At 32.1% G+C, this 23,875-nt stretch overlaps 1 protein-coding gene and 1 long non-coding RNA gene across 5 annotated transcripts; one reads left to right on the top strand and one right to left on the bottom strand.

Moving 5' to 3' along the window:
- The first annotated feature begins 231 nt into the window (after window positions 1–231).
- LOC108744461 lies at window positions 232–20,166 on the top strand. 3 transcript variants are annotated; one of them, XM_018480240.2, is made up of 19 exons: window positions 232–423; window positions 1,406–1,807; window positions 4,956–5,162; window positions 5,448–5,841; window positions 5,944–6,225; window positions 6,316–6,665; window positions 7,101–7,387; window positions 8,110–8,285; window positions 8,838–9,091; window positions 9,471–9,713; window positions 10,581–10,662; window positions 13,802–14,062; window positions 14,197–14,368; window positions 14,464–14,685; window positions 14,773–15,686; window positions 16,565–18,079; window positions 18,221–18,430; window positions 18,492–18,899; window positions 18,984–20,166. In XM_018480240.2, the coding sequence occupies exons 2-19, from the start codon at window positions 1,412–1,414 to the stop codon at window positions 19,181–19,183; spliced, it is 6,573 nt and encodes a 2,190-aa protein (XP_018335742.1). In that variant the 5' UTR covers window positions 232–423; window positions 1,406–1,411; the 3' UTR covers window positions 19,184–20,166. The 3 variants fall into 3 exon arrangements, with proteins under 3 accessions (XP_018335742.1, XP_018335741.1, XP_018335743.1); XM_018480239.2 differs by having other exon boundaries at window positions 7,101–7,414; XM_018480241.2 differs by lacking the exon at window positions 13,802–14,062 and having other exon boundaries at window positions 235–423; window positions 7,101–7,414.
- LOC108744462 lies at window positions 1,558–10,113 on the bottom strand. Of its 2 annotated transcripts, none has more exons than XR_001938967.1 (3): window positions 9,972–10,112; window positions 8,819–8,999; window positions 1,558–1,646 (listed from the first exon to the last, which is right to left on the bottom strand). It is a non-coding gene; the product is annotated as an uncharacterized LOC108744462 (long non-coding RNA). The 2 variants fall into 2 exon arrangements; XR_001938968.1 differs by lacking the exon at window positions 1,558–1,646 and adding an exon at window positions 8,367–8,677 and having other exon boundaries at window positions 9,972–10,113.
- Window positions 20,167–23,875: the final 3,709 nt, after the last annotated feature.

The raw sequence follows: 23,875 nt of genomic DNA, 5'->3' as shown, positions 1-23,875 counted from the left end.
CAATAACACTAAAATTCTAAAATTTATAATTGTAATCGTTTTTAGATTCAGGAAAGGTGTTGAATTAATTTTTTTACTGTTTACTATTTTACGAGAGAATAGAAAAATTAATATTAGGTATTCCTTCTTTCTAATCGTTAAAAACTGCAAAAAGAATCATTTTACGAATCAGTATCTTTTCGGTAACGGTTGCTTTTTCGCTACCAAATAATATTTCATGGTTTCGTACACTACGTCAGTAAAAGTGAGATGCACTTATACAAATTGAATGTGGTAGCGAGCATCTGTCTTGTCCAGTCTTGTCTTACAATTTTTGGCAGTTCGACTTGTCGTGTGTATTGTGGTTACTGTGTGTGTAGTATGTGGATTCGAGGATCTCCGAATAAAAATGGCCGTTCTTTCTCTTTCCAAAGTGTAAATTAGGTTCGTAACTGCAAATAACTAAAACGCACTTATTATCGGTTATTAATTTTTTAACTTTAAATAATTTAGAACGGATTTTTTAACTAATGCTTGTACAATTATTATATAAAGTATGTTCAACAACTGGGATGTTTAAGGTGTATCTGTTGAAATACATAGTTCATATGATAAGAAAGTAAAATCCTGTAAAAATTTCGCAGTATTTACTGTAACAGGCAACGATTTTTTTCTGGTGATTATTCTTCCATGGTGGGCATTAATGAAAATATTTATTTATTTTTAACAATAACAAATCACGTTTCTCAGGAATCATACTTCCTCCTCCTTCGCAGTGACTCAGAACATCATTTTCTTAGAGGACTCCCCCTTCCTCTTACCAGCAACAAAAGAAAAGTTCGTTTTCATTCTTTAATGTAAACCGTAAACAGTATGGTTTTATGGTTTCAAGAATTTTAATTAATACTTTAAAATTGTTTAGCTAACGTGAAAGTTTAATCAGAGAATGAATATCGTATTTCACGAGGAGTAATAGGTATATTTCTCTTTAAAAGCAATATTTGGAATTTCCTTGAATTTCTCCTAATTCTTTGATTTTCATNCCTGTCTGTTATGTGAATTGTAAACTTGCATGTAGGAACATAATATTTGATTAGGTGTATTTTTTGTGTTTACACAGTTATTTCGTTTTTAAATATCAGTGTAATTATTTATATAAATTTAATGATGGATCAAATTAATCCGTGTAGTTAATTAAAATGTATTTAAGGACATGGTACATGCCTGTAATGTTAATGAGTAAGTATTTTTATTTAATAAAAACAGTTTTAAATAATATAAATGTATAGTCAAATGTATTAGGATAGAATACAAACATGTCAGTTTAATATTTATAAAGAAACATTAAAAGCACTTATATTGTCAACACTTTTATAACTACAAGCATTGTAAAGACTTTATAACAATGAAAGATCTTTTAATTTAGAGTCAAATGCAAAGAATGGAAAAGATGACGATTAAAACAGAAAATGCCACAACAGACTCGACCAAGCTAAAGCAACAGTGCACTGAACCTCCCACATCGACTGCTGAAGTATGTTTTGTCTGTGGAAATAGGAATAATTTCCATTCTTGTTGGCTGTATGTGAAACCACCTCCAAATAAACCTAAAGAGCCATATTTTCCCTTTTTGGAGTCTCATGAGCCGCCACTAGGCTACACTGCAACTAATAACAAGGGGGCTGTAAGGGCATGTCATTTATGCTATACATTATTATTGCAACAGTGGGATACATATGAAAGGGCATCACGACCCCATTCGGAGCGACTATACTGGCTTAAAAGGGTTGACAATGGACCGTACACTGGGGCTGATATGGGTCTTCAGGTAAAGACATCTAGTTTACTCTTTCATCTCACTTAACTACCTTGCATTTTTTTTTGTAATCCACACTACTTTGTATTAGAACATAATCTTTAATCTATCAGTAAATGAGAGATACTAGTATACTGAAGATATTTGAAGATCATGTCAAATATAATGAAAACTACCAAACTGAATTGATAAATCTTCTCTTTTGATTTTAATTTATATAATATTACACAGTACAGTCTTCGGACTAAGCAGTTTTCAACTGACTTTCAAATCAAAATAACGTCAACAACACCTACTTATGCAAACTTGTACATAATATATATATCTTTGTATAGTTACATACTTTACAAACATTTATAAGCGGTATCCAGTTATCAATATTATAGAATGCGTGGAATAGTACTATGAAACAGTTAAAATTTAAATTCACCAGTGGTGTATTAAAATACAATATCTCTTTTAAAAAGATGTTGACACTTTTCAATTTATTAATTTGTAAAGCCTCTAGAAAGTCAAGTTTATTGTTACAAGTGTGTAAAATTTTTAATTTATTAGATGTGTAGATGATTAAGTTGATGTAGCTGATGTATAACGTTGTTTAAACGGACTTAATATAAAACATCCTACCCCCAATGTACATCAGTATTAAAACCCACTTCAGCAACGCATTATTAAGGAATGCTATAATAACAACGGTGAGAAAATGGTTAGTGGAAGATATAAGAAAATCATACAACAATAGAGACATAATAAGTGTTTATCTTAAAGTTAGTAACACAGAACTTTTACGTAGAATCCTTATTATCGAGTTTAAATGTGGTAGGTAGTGAAAGAAGATTCAAACATACAATTAAAGACATTACAGGAAATATACAAAACAATACAATAAGGTAAAAAAATTAAAAAGGTCTTTGAAACAAGCCAATAATAGCCACAAGTGGAATAGTCTTGAGAATAACTATCCTGATCATAATCTTTCCATAGTTTTGTATATTTATGTAATATAAATTTTTACAAAGAAAGAGAATGCGATTTTTTAGAAAAAGGATTTAGGTTTAATTTTAACACAGAAAAAAATAGTAGAATAAAATAAAGTTTAGCCACTGAATGTAAAATAAAATACAAACGTCTTGCTTGATAACCTTATAAATAAAGTACAAAAAGAAAGATATGAATTAACGAACATTATAAAAGACAGAAATAGTTTAAAAATCAATAAGTCACACTACAACTAAAGAGACGCAAGTATTACTTTGAACAAGAAAATCAGATCCAATAATATTATTGTAACTTGAACGGATAAAGGTCAAACAATCATAACAATAGATAAACAACAATAAATATTTCTAAAACATTTAGATTCCTAAAGAATAGAAGTTTTATAAAAACTGAAAAAAAGGCCCAACAAATAAATTTCAGAAGGAAGCAGAAAAATGCTTTAATTTTATCCCAATTTTCATGCCACTTAATGCTTCAGATGAACCCACAACTCCTTATAATTAGTAATAAAATTACGTAAAAATAATCCTATTAGACCCCTAATATCATAAGTACAATCTTATACAATATTTAATTTTAAACAAATCTACTATTAAAAGGTGTGTCTTTAATGGTCAGTATTCTTGGATTTGATTATTAGTAGATAAAAGGACCATTTAGAATTTAGTATCTATTTATCGTAAATCAACATATACACATAGTATTATACTAACAATTCACTTTATAGTTGTATTTGTAGTCTTTTTCTACAGATAATTTTATTAAATAACAATACAAGCAAGCCATAAATGAAATGCTCGTTTTACCCGCATGAGAAAATAAATTTTATCACGTTATTACATATATAAGAAAACTTTTAAACCGAATTGTGAGCCATTTTAAAAAGCGTGGTATTGTTATATCATTTCGAACAAACAAAAGTTTCCAAAAAATGCCGAAAAATAGGTATAATAAATAAAAAAGATAAATCAGGGGTATACCAAATGAATTGCGATTCATATAATAAACGACGTTGGACAAACAAACAGATTGTTTGAACAACGTTTGAAAGAACATAAATATGCATACTAGACAAGTCTAGCTACTGAAACCATTTAATATGGAATCATACATACAAAGATGAATTAAAAATTTTATACACTTGTAACAAAGACAAATAACTTAGTTTTAGAGACTCATAAATTAAAAAATAATAACATATTGTTAAACGAATTTAAATACATCAGCGTTGTTGGGTTTTTTTACTATTTCGTAGTATAATTCCACACATTTTATGCTGCATATAATACAAATGTTTGTGAAGTATATAACTTTGTACTGATATGTTTCTAGATATCTGTTGGAATATGTACATCGTGTTTATACTATTTTGATTTTGAAGAGAATGTGATATTGAAGGCTTTTTGAAGAGGGTACCGTATTACCGAAAGAGCTGTAAAATCTAATATAATAATGCTGTACTCTAATGATATAAATAAGAAAGAGTGAAGATATACCAAAAATAACAGTTTGGTTGTTTTAATTACATACCAAAAATATATGTTTTGACATTGGTTAATTAAATTTGTTTTACTAAAACGAAATTCCATCACGTCTGCGTAATTTTAAATAATGATTTAAATCTAAAATTCGGTTTGCATGAGATTGTATCATTAATAATACCACATCATTTTCATTGCAAAAGTATCGCGGTTTTCAATCACTCCTTTAGTTGAATATTAATGCTCACTGTATTTTTGATTAATGGTTTGCCAAGTTGGCGTAACCTGAAACACGTGAGAAGACTTGCAAAAATGCAATTATAAATAATACACGCCACAAAGGCGTTACTGTACCATATTTTTTTGAAAATATGAAATATTCTCACTTATTAATTTAAAAAAATGCTTGTTATGTTGGATATGTAACTACAAAAAAAATACCGGATTGATTGTGAAATGGAAATAAACTAAATAGTAAGCCATTAAGAAGTACTCACTATCTAATAACAAAATGTAAAATATTTGTCTTTAAACCTGTTCTTTAATTATTTAGCGAATTACAGGAACCGGTTACTATTTGAGAGACTAAGGAAAGTGTGGTGTTTTCTGTTGAATTTCGAAAATTTGAATAGTCTATTTGTTTTTTACATAAATAAATTACACCTTTCAATTTCGATTAGGGCGAGTATGCTGCACAATTATTAGGTTTGAATAATGACAGTGCGACTTCGCCCCCATCTGGAATTCAGACAGCGACAGCTCCACCCACCGTTTCTTCGAGACCCCAATCTGTCATTGGTAGAGAAGAAAGCAGTACCAATTTCCGATCGCAAAACACTCTGACTTACTACAATCGGGGCTCTCCTAGGCCCCCATCACAAGTGAAGGTTACAATAATGATATTGTTTATTTAAAGAACAGGCAGTATTTACCTTACATATGAGACATCATAACATGTAAAATAATTTATTCCAAAGAAATATAACCAGTTTATATATAGGCTATTTAAGGGTTCTTGGGGCTTTTGATTTAACTTGGGGTTTTACATTAAATTGGTCCAAGTTATCCTTATGATCAGTTTATAATCAGTAACTTTGAAAATGAATCAAAAGCGCTATATTTTGAGCGACTTTAAAATAAAATGTTTTTGTACCGATTTACATTTTCTTTAGGTTTCAATATCGGATAGAGACGATCGCGATGAGACAACGAATGAAGCGGCTTTAGACTTACGAAACACGAGTTCGAGCAGTCGTAGCTCGCCTATGACGTTGGCTCCATCTTCGGCACCTCCCCAGCCGATATACCACTGTCAGAATTCGAACTCGTCGTTAGGAACAGGAGGTGGCAGCACCGGTACAGATATTCTTGATCTAAGCATGCCTGATAAGAATGCTGCTACTGAAGTTTGTTACGTATGTGGGGATGAATTTAAAAGGGGAAGTCTCGACTTTATAGCAGCCAAACAGCTTGCAAGTGAAACTACATTGACAGCTTGTCAACCGTTTTTTCCTAGCCTGATGTTACATCCAAGACCGAGTAGGTCGAGACCTATGGATTCAACAGGTAAAGGAAACTATCCCTAAATTGAGAGTAAAATAGGTTTTTGGAATTAAATCTTTAATATACAACAATATATTGAAAAATAATAAGTTTCCTTATTTTAAGGTCGAGTCCAGGCATGTTCAGAGTGTCAACAGCACTTATTACGACAATGGGACGTGTTTCAAAGTCAGGGCGTGCCTCATTTGGATCGAAACTACACTCTTAGGAAGAGGCAAGCAGCAGCAGTTGACACTACTACCTTTATCTGTTACACGTGTGCTTTGGAATATCCTTCAAGTTCGTTACGTCTTCTCTATTGCTGTCCCAATCCCGAAAAGGAACCTTATTTTCCTTTTATTCAAACGCTTAAGGCTCCTCCTGGTGCTAGTCCAATTAGTCCCCAAGGTACATTCTTTTTCAAATGCATTTAAGTTTTGAATTTTCATTTATTTAGTTATTTAATGAGAGTAATATAAAATAACTTTTGAATATTAGGAATGGTCCAAGTCTGCTCAATATGTTACAAGTCGATACCGCAAAAGCATCAAGTTTTTGGTGATGAGTGTGGTGGTGTGATAGTGAATAACAATAATCATCACCACGGAGGTCAAATGATGCCTATGGATGTGACAAATAGTGTTGGTAGTGTTCCTTCGGTTCAATCTGGTGGTCTAGTGACTACAGTTTCAACCAAACAGGCGGGAAGTAACAGTCATTCAGATATTCGCTACAGACCGTATGAAATTGAAAAGTCGGCTGTAGCAACCGCAAAAAAGAAGCAACAGGCAGCTGTACAGGAGGCCACTACGCGACGGGGACAAATGCAAAAGGATCGAAAAGAACAAGTTAGTTTTGTTTTTATTTTTTTGTTTATTTGCGAGTCGATTGATAGATGGCAGAAGTTTAGCAAGGCAACAGACGATTAGCAACTGTTGTGTATTAGCGAGGGATCTTAATTAAAAGAGTTAGCCATTTAGTTCAAAAATTCAAAATATTGCAATATTTTAAGAAGTATTTTAGGTACATACTTTCTTGTCCTGTATGTTGCTTCTGTTTAAAATTTTTAAAAATCGATTCCTTTTTAATACAAAAAGTTAATGAATAATGTGAGCTAAGATTTGTAAGGTGTGTTAAGTAAACTAGTACAACTAGTGATCGAAATTCGACCTGTTCTGTCTTGCCATCTAAGCAAACATTACTTCCGAATTGCTGTTAACTATAGGCTTTTCCCAATTAATAATAAGATTTCGATTTTCGAAAGTGTTTTGTTTTTCTTGTAGGATACGACAAACGGAAATCAACAGGGTATATCGGAGGGTCAAAATTACCGATGTTACATATGCAGCGGTTTATTCGCCCGTTCCCAAATGGAATGGTTGAGCACGAGCGCGGAAGGGATGAATTCGCACGCGATGCACTTTCCTTGTTTAAGGGCCGTGTCGCGAACGTCAGAGAACAGTTGCATGGATTCGCATGGACGAGTGCTAAGTTGCAACAGTTGTGTTGGGCATTTGGCTAAGCAGTGGGAGTCGCTTGAGGCCGAACGGGTGCCGCTCGAAAGGCGAAAGTATGCCGTTTTACCGTCAGTTATATTGTTAGTAGTAGCTGTAGAAATATATATTTTTTTATTATTCCCTTAAAAGGGACTTTAAGTGAATACACGTAAAAAATTACTAAGAGAGGCGACAAGTGTTGTTCATAATAATTGATTAGAACGCAAATTGAAACCGACTTTTCAAGTACTTTGATAAACTTTTTGAGCACCTTGATTTATTAATTTTTATTATCTACTTTTTTAACTCATTGTAAATGCACTTAGCGCTTTCCTTATCACGGTTATTAAAAAATGCCATTCGATAAATTAGTAACCGATTAATATTTTTGTTTAGTATTATTTTTTTTATTTTAGAAATCTTGTAACATTTTAAAGGAGGCCAAATTAACATTAGTTTTAATTGGTGGAAGTTAAGTTTTACGAATATAGTAATTTTAGATTAGTAAACACATCGTCTTGCTTGGTGATTTTTTAAGTCAATTTTTTTTTTAAATGAAAAAGTTTTTGTCACCAGTAATTTTAAGTTTATTATTTTGTAGTAGCAGTGTGTAGATTATCAAATTTTCTAAAATTCCTCTTTTAATGTCTTTAAACACTCTAAATTTGACAACGTTTATTTATGGTTTTGATTTTATTATATTAACTCTTTATTACGCTTTATTATACTGTTTTGTTTAACATTTTTATACTAATTATTGAAATAGTAGTCTTAGCAAAATTTTTACCAATTAAAGGTATGATGTACCAAGCCAGGAGATCCCAGTAAGGAATGGAAGCAGTGATAAGAGTTCATCATCTTACTCAGATAGAGGATATTCGTCTTATTCAACAGGCAGCAGTGTTTACTGTTTTCTATGCGGTTTGCATTCTGAACTTACACTGGCACGTGTCATATATAGCAAACCACAAGGTAATATTATTAGTTTACATATTAAATAAGGAGAATTATCTTTTTATAGAGTAGTCACTCAGTAGTGTGAACCGAACAAAATAGTTGACACTATGGATTTATTTACGTCACTCTTGTTCATTGGGTTATTACATTTACATCATCATAATAATGAACTATGTACTTATATGAAGTAAATACACGAATAAAAAAATGCCTATACCTAATGTGACTGGGGAAGTACCAAATCTGTTGGGGATATACGAAGGGATACAGTGGCGCAACTAACGGCGTAATATGAATGAAGGACAATGGACATCTGTTTTTATAAGCGAAGATTTAGTTTGTATTTAGTATACTGTTCACATTAGGCAAGGTTCTCGTTCTGCTTTGTTCACACTATGGAGTGTCTGCTGTAATTAATTTATTAATTAAGGAATAAGTACTCGAATTGAATTATTTCTTTGTTAATTGGAACTGGTTTTTAAAATTAGCCATTATTCAAAAATTAAATCGTTTAAAAGACGTTCAATTAATAAATGTGTCATTATAACCTTTTATTCTATATTGTAGGAAGGAATGCTCCATACTTTCCCTATTTACTTAAGCACGTTAGTCCACCAAATGCGGAGCAGTTGCGTGAAGATGGTTCTGCGTTGGTTTGTACTTTTTGTTACCATAATCTGGTCAGCCAGTGGCGACGTTACGAAGCCAAAGGCTCTGGCACTGTGCCTGCTGATAAGAGAGAATATAATACGCACAACTATTCGTGCTATGTTTGCGGAATCATTACATATAGGAAGCGAGTGAGGGCGTTACTTATTAAGGTAAATGATAATTAAATTACTATTAAGGGGAGAGGTGGACCAAACACAATCTGTACCTGAACATATACATTAAATAAGAAGACAGGCTTAATTTGGAAACAGGACTCAATAATGCATTTTAATTACTTTAGGGTTAAGGTCAGCGTCTTTTTCCGTAAATATGGACTTCATCAAGGAATTTATGGACCACGCATGGCTTAAATTTTACACTAAAATATGTTAATTGAGTTTAGTTTTTCATTTATTCTATAGTATATGATTAATAGTTTAGTTTAAATTCTTTCGCGCTATATTACATAGTGTTGCCAATACTATTCTGAACTCTCTCTGTCATTTAGAATTCCACAAAAAGTTTTTGAAAGAATTTTTTTTGTTTCAGGATTTTCCCTTTCTACGGTTTCATTCTCAACCTGAGAATTCTCTATTGTTGGAAAATGGCGATTACGCGGTGGTTTGTTTGGATTGCTACGAAACATTGCGAACGCAAAGCCTGGAGTACGAGAGATGGGGTTTGCCGATAGACAAGCGTCAATATAACTGGATTTCGCAACCACCTCCTCCGGAAGATAGCCCGGAGGCAGTACTTGCGCGATTACCGAGTGGTCAGAAAAGCGATAAAGTGGTAAGTTTTATCTTATTAAATATAAATTTTATATAACTCTTTAATGAGGAGTAATTTAACATGATTTGGGGAAAAAATCTATTACAAACAATTATTTAAAAGAGTATAATATGAAGTTATTTTGTCTCAATTTATTTTGGTTTTACTTGATATCTTTATTTTATTCGATTTCATTTCTTTAATTGCGATACTGAGACAAAAACAAAAAAAAAATAAGTAAAAAAATATATTTATATAAGTATTAAACGTATTACTTACGTTATGATGATTTGGTACTTCTTATAGACCGTTCTGTGTCATCTTCACTACTCTTAATGCAGGATTCAAATTAAATTGTTTTTCATAAGGTATTTGCATTTTGAATTTTTAAAGATATGCTGTTAAATAACAAGTTATCAAGTAATTGGTATTCCCGGCTACTTTTATCAATTGTATTTGGTAATGAATGTAGAAATACCACGATAAAATTTTAATCTTGTTAACGGTGAACAAGGGTTAAGCGAATATTAACGGAAAAAAATTGTATACGCTGTGCGCTCATAAATTATTAAGTTAGCGTTATTAGTACTGTCGACTTCGCTACATTAGACGTCAAAGTTTGTTTTATTGGAATAAATTGATTTAAACAATTTGTGATAATTCCTTCTAAGCGCCATTGATAAAGTGAATAATTGTAGTGTTAATGCAAAGTTTCGTAATAAAAAAATTCAGTGTAGATTCTATTACTGCGAGGAATTGGTTTAGTAGTATTGAATTGGTCCATCCCAACAACAAAATAATGTATTGCAAAATTGGCTAACATTTTATATTTAAAAAATAATAAATGAACAAAGTAAAAATAATTCTAAAAATGTCTTTTCGTTTCAGGTTCCCCAAACGTTTTTAACGCGCCCCACCAGAAAAAATTGTTCACCTAAAACTGATAGAAAAATTGTTAAATCGGAGTCTGGTAAGTTTGCTGTTATTTTTTTAAGATTGTATTTTAAGGAAACGGTTTCATTGATTTAGAAGTGGAAAAATTAGGTAAAGAAATAAGTTGCTATTTCTGAAATTAATTTTATTGTACACTCACATATAGTATCTACTTAAAAAATGATAGCCCAATTAATGATGAATGAACTGATTTAAAAAGAGAAATATTTAAATCAATAAAACTAACAATGAGTATATAAAACGTAAAACTATTCAATTAACTGATAGTTTTAAATTCACACTCAATAGTGTGAACAAAAAAAAACCGCTGTTTATATTATCAATTTATTCATTTATTCACGTTAATTAGCTAAAACAGTAATGAAATGTTATTTTTGTCAAAGAAATCGGGTTTCTGTTTGTTTGTGCAGTTTTTTTGCCTTTTGCATTAATAAAACACCACAACTAATACGACTGGGGAAGTACCAAATATACTTGGAGAAATGGTAAAACAGCAACTGGGATGTATCGATTTTCAAGGCTGACCTAGCATAATAAATTAGAATTCACATTATGCGGGGTTCCGTTATGCGGTGTTCATACTATCAAGTGTTTACTCTAAATTTATTCAAATTAATGAAAATTGACTTCTTTCTATCTTCTTTTTGTAATACTTTAAGTAAATCAGTAGGTATTTCTTTTAAATACGTTTTTATATAAAAGTAAAGTCTCATTGATTATCTTGTATTCGAAATATTAAAATTTACAAAATTAATTGGTGGTTGTATAAAAGAATGCTTTTAGTGTAAATAAATTTGTAAGGGCAAAAGTTACAATTACAAATTGTGGACGAAATAATGAATGTTGCATGTCGATTGACACCGTTATAACCCTACTCGTCCACCCTGTATGTCCAGTTAAAGTTGTTTGTAATTGTAAGAAGTTAATCGAGTGTATAAATTGGGAGGGTTGGTGAAGCGCGGTATATATACAATTCCCAACGAAAATGACGTGCAAATCATAACAGCTATAGTTGGCTTTGGTTGGTTGGGGCGGGGAGCTAAAACGGGATCAAATTAGGAATTCATTTTTTTTCTTTTCTCGCGCTCCCTTGGTTCCCTTTAATATCTCTTTCTCCTTTCGGGTAAGTGCTACAGCAACAACACGACAGCCACTGTCCTCGTGAGATATTCGGCGCTCGTCTGTGCGCAAAACAGCAGACGACGGCATTGTGTCGTCCGTCTGTTTGTCGTAGACGTCGAATGAGTGCTAGACGCGGTCGCGAAGGGATCCGTCGTTGCTATTCTGTCTCTGTTCACCTCTCAACTTGGCCTCTAGCGACGGGGTGGAAATCAAGCATCGTAAACGAAAGGGTCGCGCCGCGGTCGCTTGTCAATAACTCTTGCCTTTTTGCGGTCGCAAGTCGGGTTTTGTATGAATACGTACGGGGAGGGTGACATGCAGCCCTTTTCGTTTTGAAAAGGGTGCGTTTTAATTTCGGAGCAATTTCGATTATTGTATAAATCATGCTGGAAGTGTTTTGACTTGTGTTCGTAGCGATGTGAACGGGTATTTGTTCTCGTGATTTTATAAAGATCGAAGGGAAAAATGCTTACGATGAAAGTGATACGGGGTCACGATATGCTCTAGATGATGAACGGACAGTAGAACGAGAGGGCGGGAATTGATGCTCTCGTGTCGCGACAAGCGATGGATTATAGCTGCTCGTTTTTTTCGTCTCAAAGTCAACACGGTCATTTTTACAATGGTATATACCTATTTTTTAAACGTATTTTAACAATTCATTTTTTTTTACTTACGATTAGTTTATAAATCAACAAATACTAACTGTTGCAATATCATTAACGCAGCTTATTCATAGTTATTTATATCGTTTCATTTAATCATTTTGGTTTTCACATACTATCGGTTATTAACAATTACAGCCAAATCGAAGGTGTAGACGTGTAATATCACCTACATACCTAGGGCTCTTTAGTATAAACAGAACGAAAATTGCATCGGCAATTAACGCATCTCCTTTATTCAGAAATTTTTATTATACTATTTAATTGCTTATATATTAGCTTTGCTTTAATGCTGGTACTTAAAAATTTTTCGTTTACTCATTTAAATTCAATTAAGTTTTTAACTTGTTAATAAGCCTTTGGCGGGTATTGATATTACCTATCTATTAAAATCTGAAAATCACAATTTATTGCTTGTTAATCATTATTTGCTTTTTATTTATTTAGTGTCGGTCTAGACAATTACTAATTACGCTTTTGAAAATGATTATTTCTTATTAATTTCTAAGAATTCCATTAGTTGTTCTTGAAAATTAATTAATGCAAAACAAAATAGTTTAAGAATTTAAAAATTCCATCAATTAAAATCTTTATTGATTGACTTTTCCATCAGTAAAAAAAAAACAGAATTACATAACATTTAATGGAATGAATAAATTAAATGAAAAAATTCGGTTAATATGAATCAGCAGGTGTAAGTAACATTATGGTAGGTTTATGGGTTTAACTGAAAATAATCTTATCCCAACAAAGTTGTTTATTAAATAAACGTACCTTTGGAATCTTTATTTTCATTTTTTTTGCTAAGTAGTTTGATTGGTTTAAAGTTTATTTTACGGATGGCTGAATAAGTTAAATCGGTTTTATAAAAGGGCTTCTAAATCTTTTTATGTTCGCGTGTTATTATAATTTTTTGAAAGGTATACGTAATATATTATATATACTAACAAAATTTGTATGTTCCACAATAATAAATTTTTGGCCTAATGATAGTTTATTACTTCCTTGGATATTTTTACAAGCCCGTTACTTATGAAATTGTTACATTGTTTCACGCAAATTGCTCTTACAGAACTTCGTATTAAATTTTATATGCATATAAAGCTACAATTTGCTTTTATATGTGACATTCCCTTTTTTTTATAACACGGATTAACAGTTCCGTTTCGCATTATTTTCTCAACTACAAGTGATAGTATAAATAAATTAAAGGCAAAATTTAATTGGAAGTTTTTATCTACAAGATTAAGGTGCACATTGTTGATTGTAGTTGAGTCCTTCCGTCTTTCATTACCATTTAAATTACGATTATCTGAGCGATGACATTCAAATATTCAACCTAAACGGGAAAAATTTCCTCTTTTTTAGCTTTAACACAAAGTCCAAAGGGTGTCGGTGGCACAATAGGGGTGGCATCTGATGGATCGTTAAAACAACAACGTTCTAGTACCGTTCCTCTTGTGACCCAGCCCCAGTCTAGTAGCAGTGCTTCACATAACAACTCTTCTTCGCACTCCTTTGCGGCTGCACTCAGGAACCTCGCTCAACAATCTGTGCCTTTTTCTTCCGCCGAACACGCTAGCACCGTGTCTCCTTCTGTCAGCGATACTGTTGTCCATAAAGACATAGGTCGGTATCTTCGTGTAGGCGAACCAAAACACTTCCGATTCTTCTAAATTTCTTTCTACTCATTTGTAATATTTATTTTCCGTTTAATTGGACATCATCTAATGATAAATAAAATTAAAGTTTATTATTTTTAGGAACAAGTAATGTAACTCAGAACATTCGTGCTTCTGATATTTCAAGGCCACCGCCAACTTCAACCCTTCCTGGTGTTGCGGAACAACGTTATCCAACTATTCCACCAACCACCTGTTCTATAACTTCTGATCTCTCTAGAAGTGGATTTCAGCCGTACAGACCTGAAGATAGGTAAATAAATGAACGTAATAGAATAAGGACGTATAAAATAAAAATGGTAATTTGTAATCAAATAAAGATGTCTGTGAGATTTGGACTTATTACAGGTTGCCGCAGTTACCGATAGGCTTAGACGTATCAGCAGCTGCTGCGGCAGCCGCCACTTATCCGCCCTACGGATATCCAACAACATTATCTCTTTTGGACGAGCAGTTGTACTTTGAACGAATGGGATTGTTACGACCACCACATTGGTCCACTCCCATGGGATCACCTTATATACCGTACATGTTACCAGGACCGTCTGTTCCTCTTTATATACACGAAAGGTGACTATCCTATTTGATTTTCAACATTTATACTATTGCAAAGAGGCAGGTGACGTAGTTTTATCATCTATTTTTGTTTGATTATAGATATAAATTAGAAGAAGAGCATAGATTGAGAATGGTTCAGAAAGAGCAGCAGATTGAAAGAGAACTTCAAGAGCAGCGGGAACTCCATCACCAGCAGCAATTGCAGCAGCAAAGGGAACGAGAACGAGAGCAAAGGGAAAAGGAGCGGTTGCAACGCGAAAAGGAAAAAGCCCTAGCTGCTCAACAGCATTCTCGCGTGTCTCCCCATGTTCCGCCCGTTATGTCCCATGTATCACTGCATTCGCCGTTGATGATGTCAATGATGCACCCAGGCTCGATGTTACCACCCTCCAAAGATATTTATCCTCCTTCTTTGGTCACGAGCAGTGCTCAACGTCAGTCTGCATCGTTACTTCCGCCGAGTCCTCTTCAGAATCATCACTCTTCGTCTCCGGTGCCGCGATCGAGTCCCTCACTTCAACGTCATTCTCCTCACATGCTCTTCCATCCTCCACCGCCTTCGACATCGTCTTCTCCTTACGGTTTAAATTTATCTCAGACGGTTATGCAACCGTCTGGTCCTGTGATTAATAATGTCAGTCAGTCTTTGCCGAAACCACCAACACCAAAAACGTCATACAGTTTATCCGGTTCAAGCCATACCTCGGCGTCAATTTCGAATCATCATTCGGCCAGGATTTCGTCTTACGAGTCCGCGAATTCTTCAGTAGTTCATAACAGCACTGCTACTACTACTTCTACTAGAGCTAGCCCTATCGTGCATGAAAAGCCCCCCTCTTCTTCAGCGCATGTTTCGTCTGCACCTGCAGTATCCATGACCGATACCGCGATCGTGATAACATCTAGCGAAAATGTTCAAAAGGTGGTTGTACCACCACCATCTACCTATGTGAGCAACGTGACCGTTATCAAGGAGGATCCAGCCGATTTGCCAGTCACTGCCCCTGCAGCAGGTGAGGGCAATCGTGAAAATGGAGAAACTGTTGCCTGACTTATTCCTGTGCCCGCCATTGCTTGTCATTTGTCTCTCTGTACTCCACCTAAAGATTTATCGTTTCGGTAATTTGTGGTTGTTTTCGTTGGCCCTTTTGCTTATTGATTTTGCTATTGATTTTTTGTATTAACGCTTTTGGCTGTTATCCAATAAGGGTTTGCTTTTTGCTTTAACAAAGAGGTCAACTTTTAATTATTTTTTTATTAATTGTTTTTTGTTGACCTTTTTATAAAAGATATATAATTGTCTGCAGTTAATCCATTAATATTTGCTGTCAGAATAAGTTTTTAATATTCATTTTAGTTTTTGTTGCATTTATTAGGTAGTATTTGATGTTGTCTAGAGCTATATTCAATTTACTTAATTGTTGATTATATTGTTTTGTATTTTTGTTATGAAAAAGGATTTTGAATTGAAGAAAGTAGGGAAAATATGAAATCTAACTTTTTTGCTTTTTTAAGTTGTGCTTTTTGTTTTATACGTACATATAATATCAGTTCAATTTTATGAACTTAACTAAGAAATTAAAGTTTGAAAAAAGGCTTAATGAACAAATTTATAACTGAACTCTGTATATTTGTTATTTAATGAATTATTAGAAACTTTGTATTCCATAAAGGTACTATTTAATTGTAACGTTCCTGTTCTTTGATCTTTTTTGTTCTAAGTGCATATTCTATTTTGAGTCATACATTATAATGATTGTTTTCTGAGAAACAATTTAGTTGCATGAAAGTGAAATTGTATAAAAATTACCGTTAATGTTTTTGCTTGTGATTTTTTGGTTGTAAAATTAATCGATTAGACATTGACATGATGTGGTTGTCTTTGTTTCAGCCAGGAAGCCACCCATAATGAATATGCAGTTGTGTCCACCGTTAGTACCATCATCATCACAGCCGTCACCACTACCAACACTCATTTATTCAAGCTTTCCCGTTACCTCTTGCGTCACAAATGTCACGTCATCTATTACTTACAATCCCCTTCAACAAAAGTGTAATCTTCAATTGAATAGTGTAAAGAATATATCTGTTGATGAAATCCAAACTACTCGATCTGCTCAGTTATTGGACAGTAAAAAGGACGAAAACAATATTGACTACAAGGAAAGAGGAAAAGATGTTGCTACGTTTCAAGAGACTGAGAAGAAGATAAATCCAAATGTTACGAGAAAGTTTGATGAATGTGTAAATGTAAAGGATCAAAAAGATGAATTAGAAGAGCAGAAATTTTGTAAAATAGGTATGCAAGTTGGAAATAGGGATTGTATAAAGTCGCAAGAAAATGTATTGGAAGCATCGGAAAAATGCCAAAACGATGTTCAGGCTAAAGCAGGAAAAGTTCCAAAACATTACAAGCCGGAAATTCCGGATTGTCCGAAAAACGCCTGGAGGGTTTCTGATAGTCATATTGAAACGGGGGATTCAAAGGCATTACAAAAAAGTGCCTGGGAAGTCTCAAAAAATTACAAAACTGACATTGACGTTAGAGATTGTAAAATTTCCCAGAACAATGTGTGGGAAATTCCGAAGACCTGCTATTTTAACGCTTACAGTGTAGCTGATGTAAAACATGCTAGCACCCCAGTGAGCACTGTAGTTACCGTGGACCAAACACACAGCCCTCAGTTACCAGTACCATCGCCGAATTATCCTATCCAGTCTCACTCTTCCTCTTACACTAACGATTTTACCACTTCTACAATCACATTCAACGACAACATAAATACAAGAAACGTCTTTATAATTGAAGACGCTCATGTGAAAATTTCGCCCCTTGAAAAGGATATGAGCAAATTTGACGACACATTGTTTTCCAATTCCGAGAGAAATCAAAATGAGACTGTCTCACTCGAAAAAAATAATATCTGTAAGCAAGAGATGATGTCCCATAATAATCAAAGTTTGGAGGCTCACAAAAATGTAAAAATTTTAATTGAGAAAATGAATGAAAATTGCCCTTTAACGAATAAAGTGTTAAGCTCTGAAGTTCAATTTATCAAAAACGTACCATTGTCTGCAGATAAGCCTTCAACTGCAATCAAGACAGTATTAAATATACCCACACCGCACTGCCAACCTCCAGTTAAACGACAAAAGATAAGTAAGTTAGATTTAGCCATACAAAGAAGAAAAATTCGCAGGAAACGCTCTACCAAATTGAAGCTAGTAAAAGAAAATTGTTTGATTGATTCCGAGAGGAGTAACTCTTATTCAGACGAGAGCAGTGACAGTTCGGAGTTTCCGGATTTATGGATTAAATCTGGACCTCCTATGAAGAATAGTATCACATCCGAGAAATTAGAATTCTTACAATTATTCGGGCTTACTACTCACAGTAAGAAAAACTGTAAGTACATATTACATCATCAGTTTTCATGATGTGGCGAATAAGTTCCTAAAAATATTGTTTTGTTACCTTTCTCTAATTTAAACTTAAAAAATAAATGATTACTCAATTAATTAAGTTGATATTTTTTATAATGGTTAGCAATGGAGTTAGAGAAAATTGAAAGACGAAGATGGCTTCCAAATTGGTACTATCCTGTCGACGAAAAGGAGAAAAACAACTCCGTCACGTTAGATTTGCCTGTGCCTTCAACTTCGCCATCACTTCTTGTTTCTGCTCCTGATTTTCCAATGAAAACGGATTTTCTACAGCAGCTCCATCTGAAAACAGTTTCCTTACCAGTAAGATACGGTACGAAAATCTTATTTGAATGCATTTTATATCGACGTATAAAAAATACATTATATTACAGAGTATGAAAATACATGGATGAAAGTTATTGAAGAAAGATTGAAGCGTGACGAAAATGGATCTGCGGTCACCCAATACAGTATTAAATACCATAGTAACTTGCCCTTGTCTCGTAGAAACGAATACCAAAATCAGATGAGACAAAATGGAAATTTATTTAACATAAAAACGAGTCTGAAGAAAGAAATTCTGAACAGGAAAGACGTTTCTTCTGAATGTGGAACTTCAAAAACTATTACAACTCAACCAAGCTGTAATACGTATAATTGTTTACCTTTTACGATGGTGCTGGTTGATAATTTAAAGTCCAAACAAATAGATTCAGAGAAGGACGACGAGGAAGGCAGAGGCAAGTTTAGGTGGCCAGGAATTCAAGAAGTGATTGAGGCTTATCACAAGTACAATGCAGGTATTGAAAACGTTATTTAAATTTCAAATTTATGGATGTTAACAAATGTTTGATTTGTATTGTAAAATTTTCGTTTTGATTTAGAGAGAGATGCGGAGTGTACAGCTCTAAAGCAAAGGTGCGAACACTTAAAGAAGGAAATGGCATTAAAACAGCAGGAGGCAAAAATACTGGAGAAACGACAACGAGAACTATATTCTGAATCATTTCTACTTGAACAGGAAAAAATGAAATTACATAAGACTATAGAACATTTAGATAACATTATAAATGCATTTAGGTAGCCTTGGGTAATAGCAAATTTTTGAAATTGACGAAGTTGATGTAAATTGGCGTGTGACAATAAGCAGATAAATGTGAAAGGTCTTGGGGCTGTTGTGCAAGGGTTCAGTGTTTTATATTTTAGCCGTACTTTTATCCGCAGGCGAATTAAATTGAAATTTATTAAGAAAGGATTAGGTATAACGCATTGTTCTTATTTCATGAAATTGCCTCTTTTTTTCCACATTACTTTTATGTTAAGATAAAATGAGGTAATCGGCCTATGGAAACGATTTTTTATTGTATTCTTTTTAAATTAATTCACTGTTACGGTACGTACTTCTTTGCTAAGTATTTTGTTAATTTTCGCTTTAGTTTAGTGACAAAGGTGTTTAATTCATAATAATTACGTCCTATTATAAATGTTGATAACATTCAAGATATTTGAATACTTTAAATAGAAATTATCTTCTATTTATTATTTTTTTTTTGTGCACAATATTTTTGCTTGATATTTTTCTATCGTTAGGTACTAATATGAAGAAAAAATAATAAAAAATCGTGCTGGCCAATTCCATTTGAAATGTGCACTATTTTCTTATTCAAAATATGTAACTTTTTTCTTACTGTGCACTAATTTTAACCGTTTGCGTTTAAAAAAATACTAATATGCTGTGATGAGATCATTAATGGTTTTTGTAATGATGGCTTAAGGTGTGTGGGAGAGAAAGGATTGGAACGAAAGGGTTAATAGATAACGCGAGAGAAAGCAGGAAGAAAATAAATAGGTAAATAAGTAATTTTTTAAATTGCGGGCTTGTAAATTTTTCAATCCGAATTAATTGTAAGTTGATGTAAAGTTTCTTATGTGGTAAAGTTTTGTTATTTACGGGTTTACATTATTTAGAGTGTATGATGTTCACCAATTCTGTGATAATAATATAGTTTTTAGTCTTAACTAAAGGCAATTTTTAGCATCAAATCCTAATAAATGTATAAAATTGTACCAACCAATTATTTTCTGTAATTTATTTTTACCATTTTCCTCCTACATAAATACATACATTGTTTTATATTATGGTGATTATCTAATTAATTAAAAAATAAAGAACGTAATAACTGCATTGTTCTTTTTTCTAAATTTCCCAGTTTCCTATGTTCCTTCTCAATACTCCTTGTTTAAAGTTTTACTTTTTGAACCCATATTGTATATGTTTAAAAGTATAATCGAACGTACCTGGTATATTAAAGATTTAATTTGCCTCGGAAGCGACATCTGTAGTTAACTAGCGAAAGTTAAAGTTTACAGATATCTGTCATTTTGTAGAGCAACTACAATTTTCAACTAATATATACAAAGGTTGATCAACAAATAATACGATAAGACCTTAAGTCACTTATGCTCTCCTAATACAAATGTTCAAAATTGTTAGTTTCTCGACACATACGATGTCTGATCAACAAATAATGAGACAAACAAAAATTTTGATTTCATGAAATTTTTAACTTTTGTATTAGGAGAGCATAAGTTGGATCGGATCTTTTTGGCAATATTACCGCCAACATTTTACAGACTACAATTTGATTATTTAAATCTTTATCGAATTATTATGTTTATTAATTAATAAGACAATAAAACAATTTCTGATCTTTTAATTTATTTATTGATATGGCACTTTATGATGTTACTTTTTACAATATTAAATCATATTTTATATTACAATACATAGTACAATACAATACAAAGTTAATTAGTATAAAAGCATCTTAGATAAATACATATCTACATGTACATGAGTATTTTTTAAATTGATTAACATAATTTTGGCATTTAGTTAACTGTTTATTTATATTACACTTCAAGTAATAAATCCCTTTAAGCTATGAGGCCCCCTTAAAGCCATCCTAACCAAATGAATATTACAAAAAACATAGTACATTTTCAGTTTTTTAACAATTTACCCAGAAATAGATTTAAAACTGTGGCTTAAACTGCATTTAAATACTAACGTAATTAATAATAAAATTGAAAACAAAAACAGTCTTCAATCTTTTCAAATAAAACCATATTATCCGTAAGCGAATGGAGTATTTGCAGGACTGAAGACAAACAATAATAGAAGAAGTCGATACAGCAAGGTAAGAAGGAGGCTATTCCTGATTTCTATCTATCCCAGATAATCCACCATGCCGAGTCAGGACGGAAGCGAGCCTAGAGTAATGATTAGAATGGTTCCAGTGTAGATCTGAAACAGATAAGTTCGTTACAGTTTAGTGTATATTACGGAGAGATATGATTTATTTGAAATACTTGCATTTAAAATGCAAATAAAAATTACCTATTTTTATTTTGCATTTAAATACTCTTTTGAGAAAAGTATTTTGTATTTTATTTAAGATACTTTTCCAAGCGTATTTTCTACTTGTAAAATGCATAATACATTTTTGCCGTTAAATGTTTTGCTAGTACCACTGATCAAACATTACATAAAATAATAAATTAAAGTTGCCTACATTAGCCGTTGNAAAAAAAAAAAAAATAAAGAAATACGCAAAAGAAAAGTTTTTACCTCTTCAAGTCAATGTATACAACTTCTCAAGAAATCACAGTTTGGCGAAACAATTGTTAAGTGCAATAAAAGAAGTTAGTTGAATACACTCATATTATCGTATTTCTATTAGTTAGTTAAGAATTTTAAAAAGAAAATGTAAATGAAGAGTTTTTCACTTATTATTTTTAACTGTTTAACATCCGAAGGAGTCGCAGTTTGCCGAAAGAACTGTTAAGTGCAATAAGAATTTAGTTGAAAACATTCATATTATTTCTATTAATTCGTTATCAATTTATAAAAAAACACAAACGAAAAGTTTTTAACTCTTTAAGTCAAATGTACTTATAACTTCTCAAAAAATTACAGTTTGGCGAAACAATTGTTAACTGTAATAAAAAAGAAGTTTGTTGAATACGCTCATATTATAGTATTTCTATTAGTTCGTTAAGAAATTTAAAAGAAAATGTAAAAGAAGAGTTTTTCACTTATTATGTTTAACTGTTCAACATCCGAAGGAGCCGCAGTTTGCCGAAAGAACTGTTCAGTGCAATAAGAATTTGGTTGAAAACATTCATATTATTTCTATTAGTTCGTTATGAATTTACAAAAAAATGCAAGCGAAAAGTTTTTAACTCTTCAAGTCAATGTATATAACTTCTCAAGAAACCACAACTTGGCGAAACAACTGTTAAGTGCAATAAGAATTTTCTTGCACACATTCATATTATTTCTGTTAGTTCCTTATGAATTTACATCAAAAACGCTAACGAGGTGTTATTAACTCTTCAAGTTTAATTGTATATCTTCCGAAGGAGTCACAGTTTAGCGAAACATTTATCAAGTGTAATTAGAAGTTTGTTGAGCACGCTTCTGTTATTTGTATTGGTTTATTAAGAATTTCAATGAAGTAGCAATAGATACAATTTTATACGGGAATTATTTTCGTGATACTTGTATTATATATTTTTATTGGGGCTACTAAATCACAACTGATAAAACAAGTACATTTTTTGTTCAATAATTATCTTTTTAATGTAAGTGACAAAGCCCTAACTTTATTGAAACAAATTACATAAGTTATAGAATGTACAAATCAGAATCTTTCGATTGAATAGTTTTATTATAATTTTGTTAATGTTGTCAGTGAGTTTTTGACTAACTTTCTTATTTCTTAAATTGCTTTTCTAAAATTTTAGAAGTTGATCTGTAAATTTAATTTGAATTTCTTCAAAAATAACCATTAATTAAAAATAAATGTTTCAAAGTCATTGTTATTAATTATTTGCGTTTCTTCTAAATCGAAGTAGCAACGGTTAAAAACTAATAATAAAAAACTGTTTCCCTAACCCATTTTTTTTCATTAAAATCTGTACCTATCACAGTTGAAATTATCATTTATTTTTGCTTTTTATTCCTATCACCGAATAAAGTTAAAAGTTTGTAACTAGAAGACAATATACTCTCAAAAATAATTATTTAAAAGTCCATATATTAACCGCTCCATTTGTCTCTCGAAACTTTTGATTAACAAATACTGGTATATTTGAAATAAATAATTATTATTAAGGATTATTTGATCTTAATCTGAACATGTTTAATGTCACTTACAGACATATCGTTGTTTCTGTAGTACCTATTCTTGATATGAGGATTACTGCCTTTAATGTCCAATTTTAAATGGTGGTCCAGAGTTTGTATGATGTTCCTGTTGGAATATTGGTGCCATTAGTTCAAATTAAGCAATTTTTATCTCGTTTGGATCACTTATTAAAATGCTAATATGTATTTAATAATGAAATTGGTTACAATAATAAATGACTTTAACACTGACGAAACGCAAATTGGATCTGTACTTATTGATAAAGATGATTTTTTTACAGTTGTACAAAAAAAGCATCTCTTTGTAGTATAGAAATATACCTAATTGACTTTTATAAACGTGCGTGGTTTTTAGCATGCTATTTAACACTAATAACTCATAAAAATATTTTTTTATAAAAAGTTACACTTTTCTTCAATATCATTACAGATAGGAAACAAAGAATTTTGGGAAAAATATGTTATTTAGACAAAGAAATTTTTTTAAAATATTATTACCAAATGTATCTTTTTAATTGTTTATTTTATGTAGTACGTACAATATAACAATAATAATCATCTAAT

The sequence above is a fragment of the Agrilus planipennis genome, unplaced genomic scaffold, assembly GCF_000699045.2.
Source record: "Agrilus planipennis isolate EAB-ADULT unplaced genomic scaffold, Apla_2.0 scaffold29, whole genome shotgun sequence".
Taxonomy (NCBI): domain Eukaryota; kingdom Metazoa; phylum Arthropoda; class Insecta; order Coleoptera; family Buprestidae; genus Agrilus; species Agrilus planipennis.
This window is presented reverse-complemented; position numbering and strand designations above follow the sequence as displayed.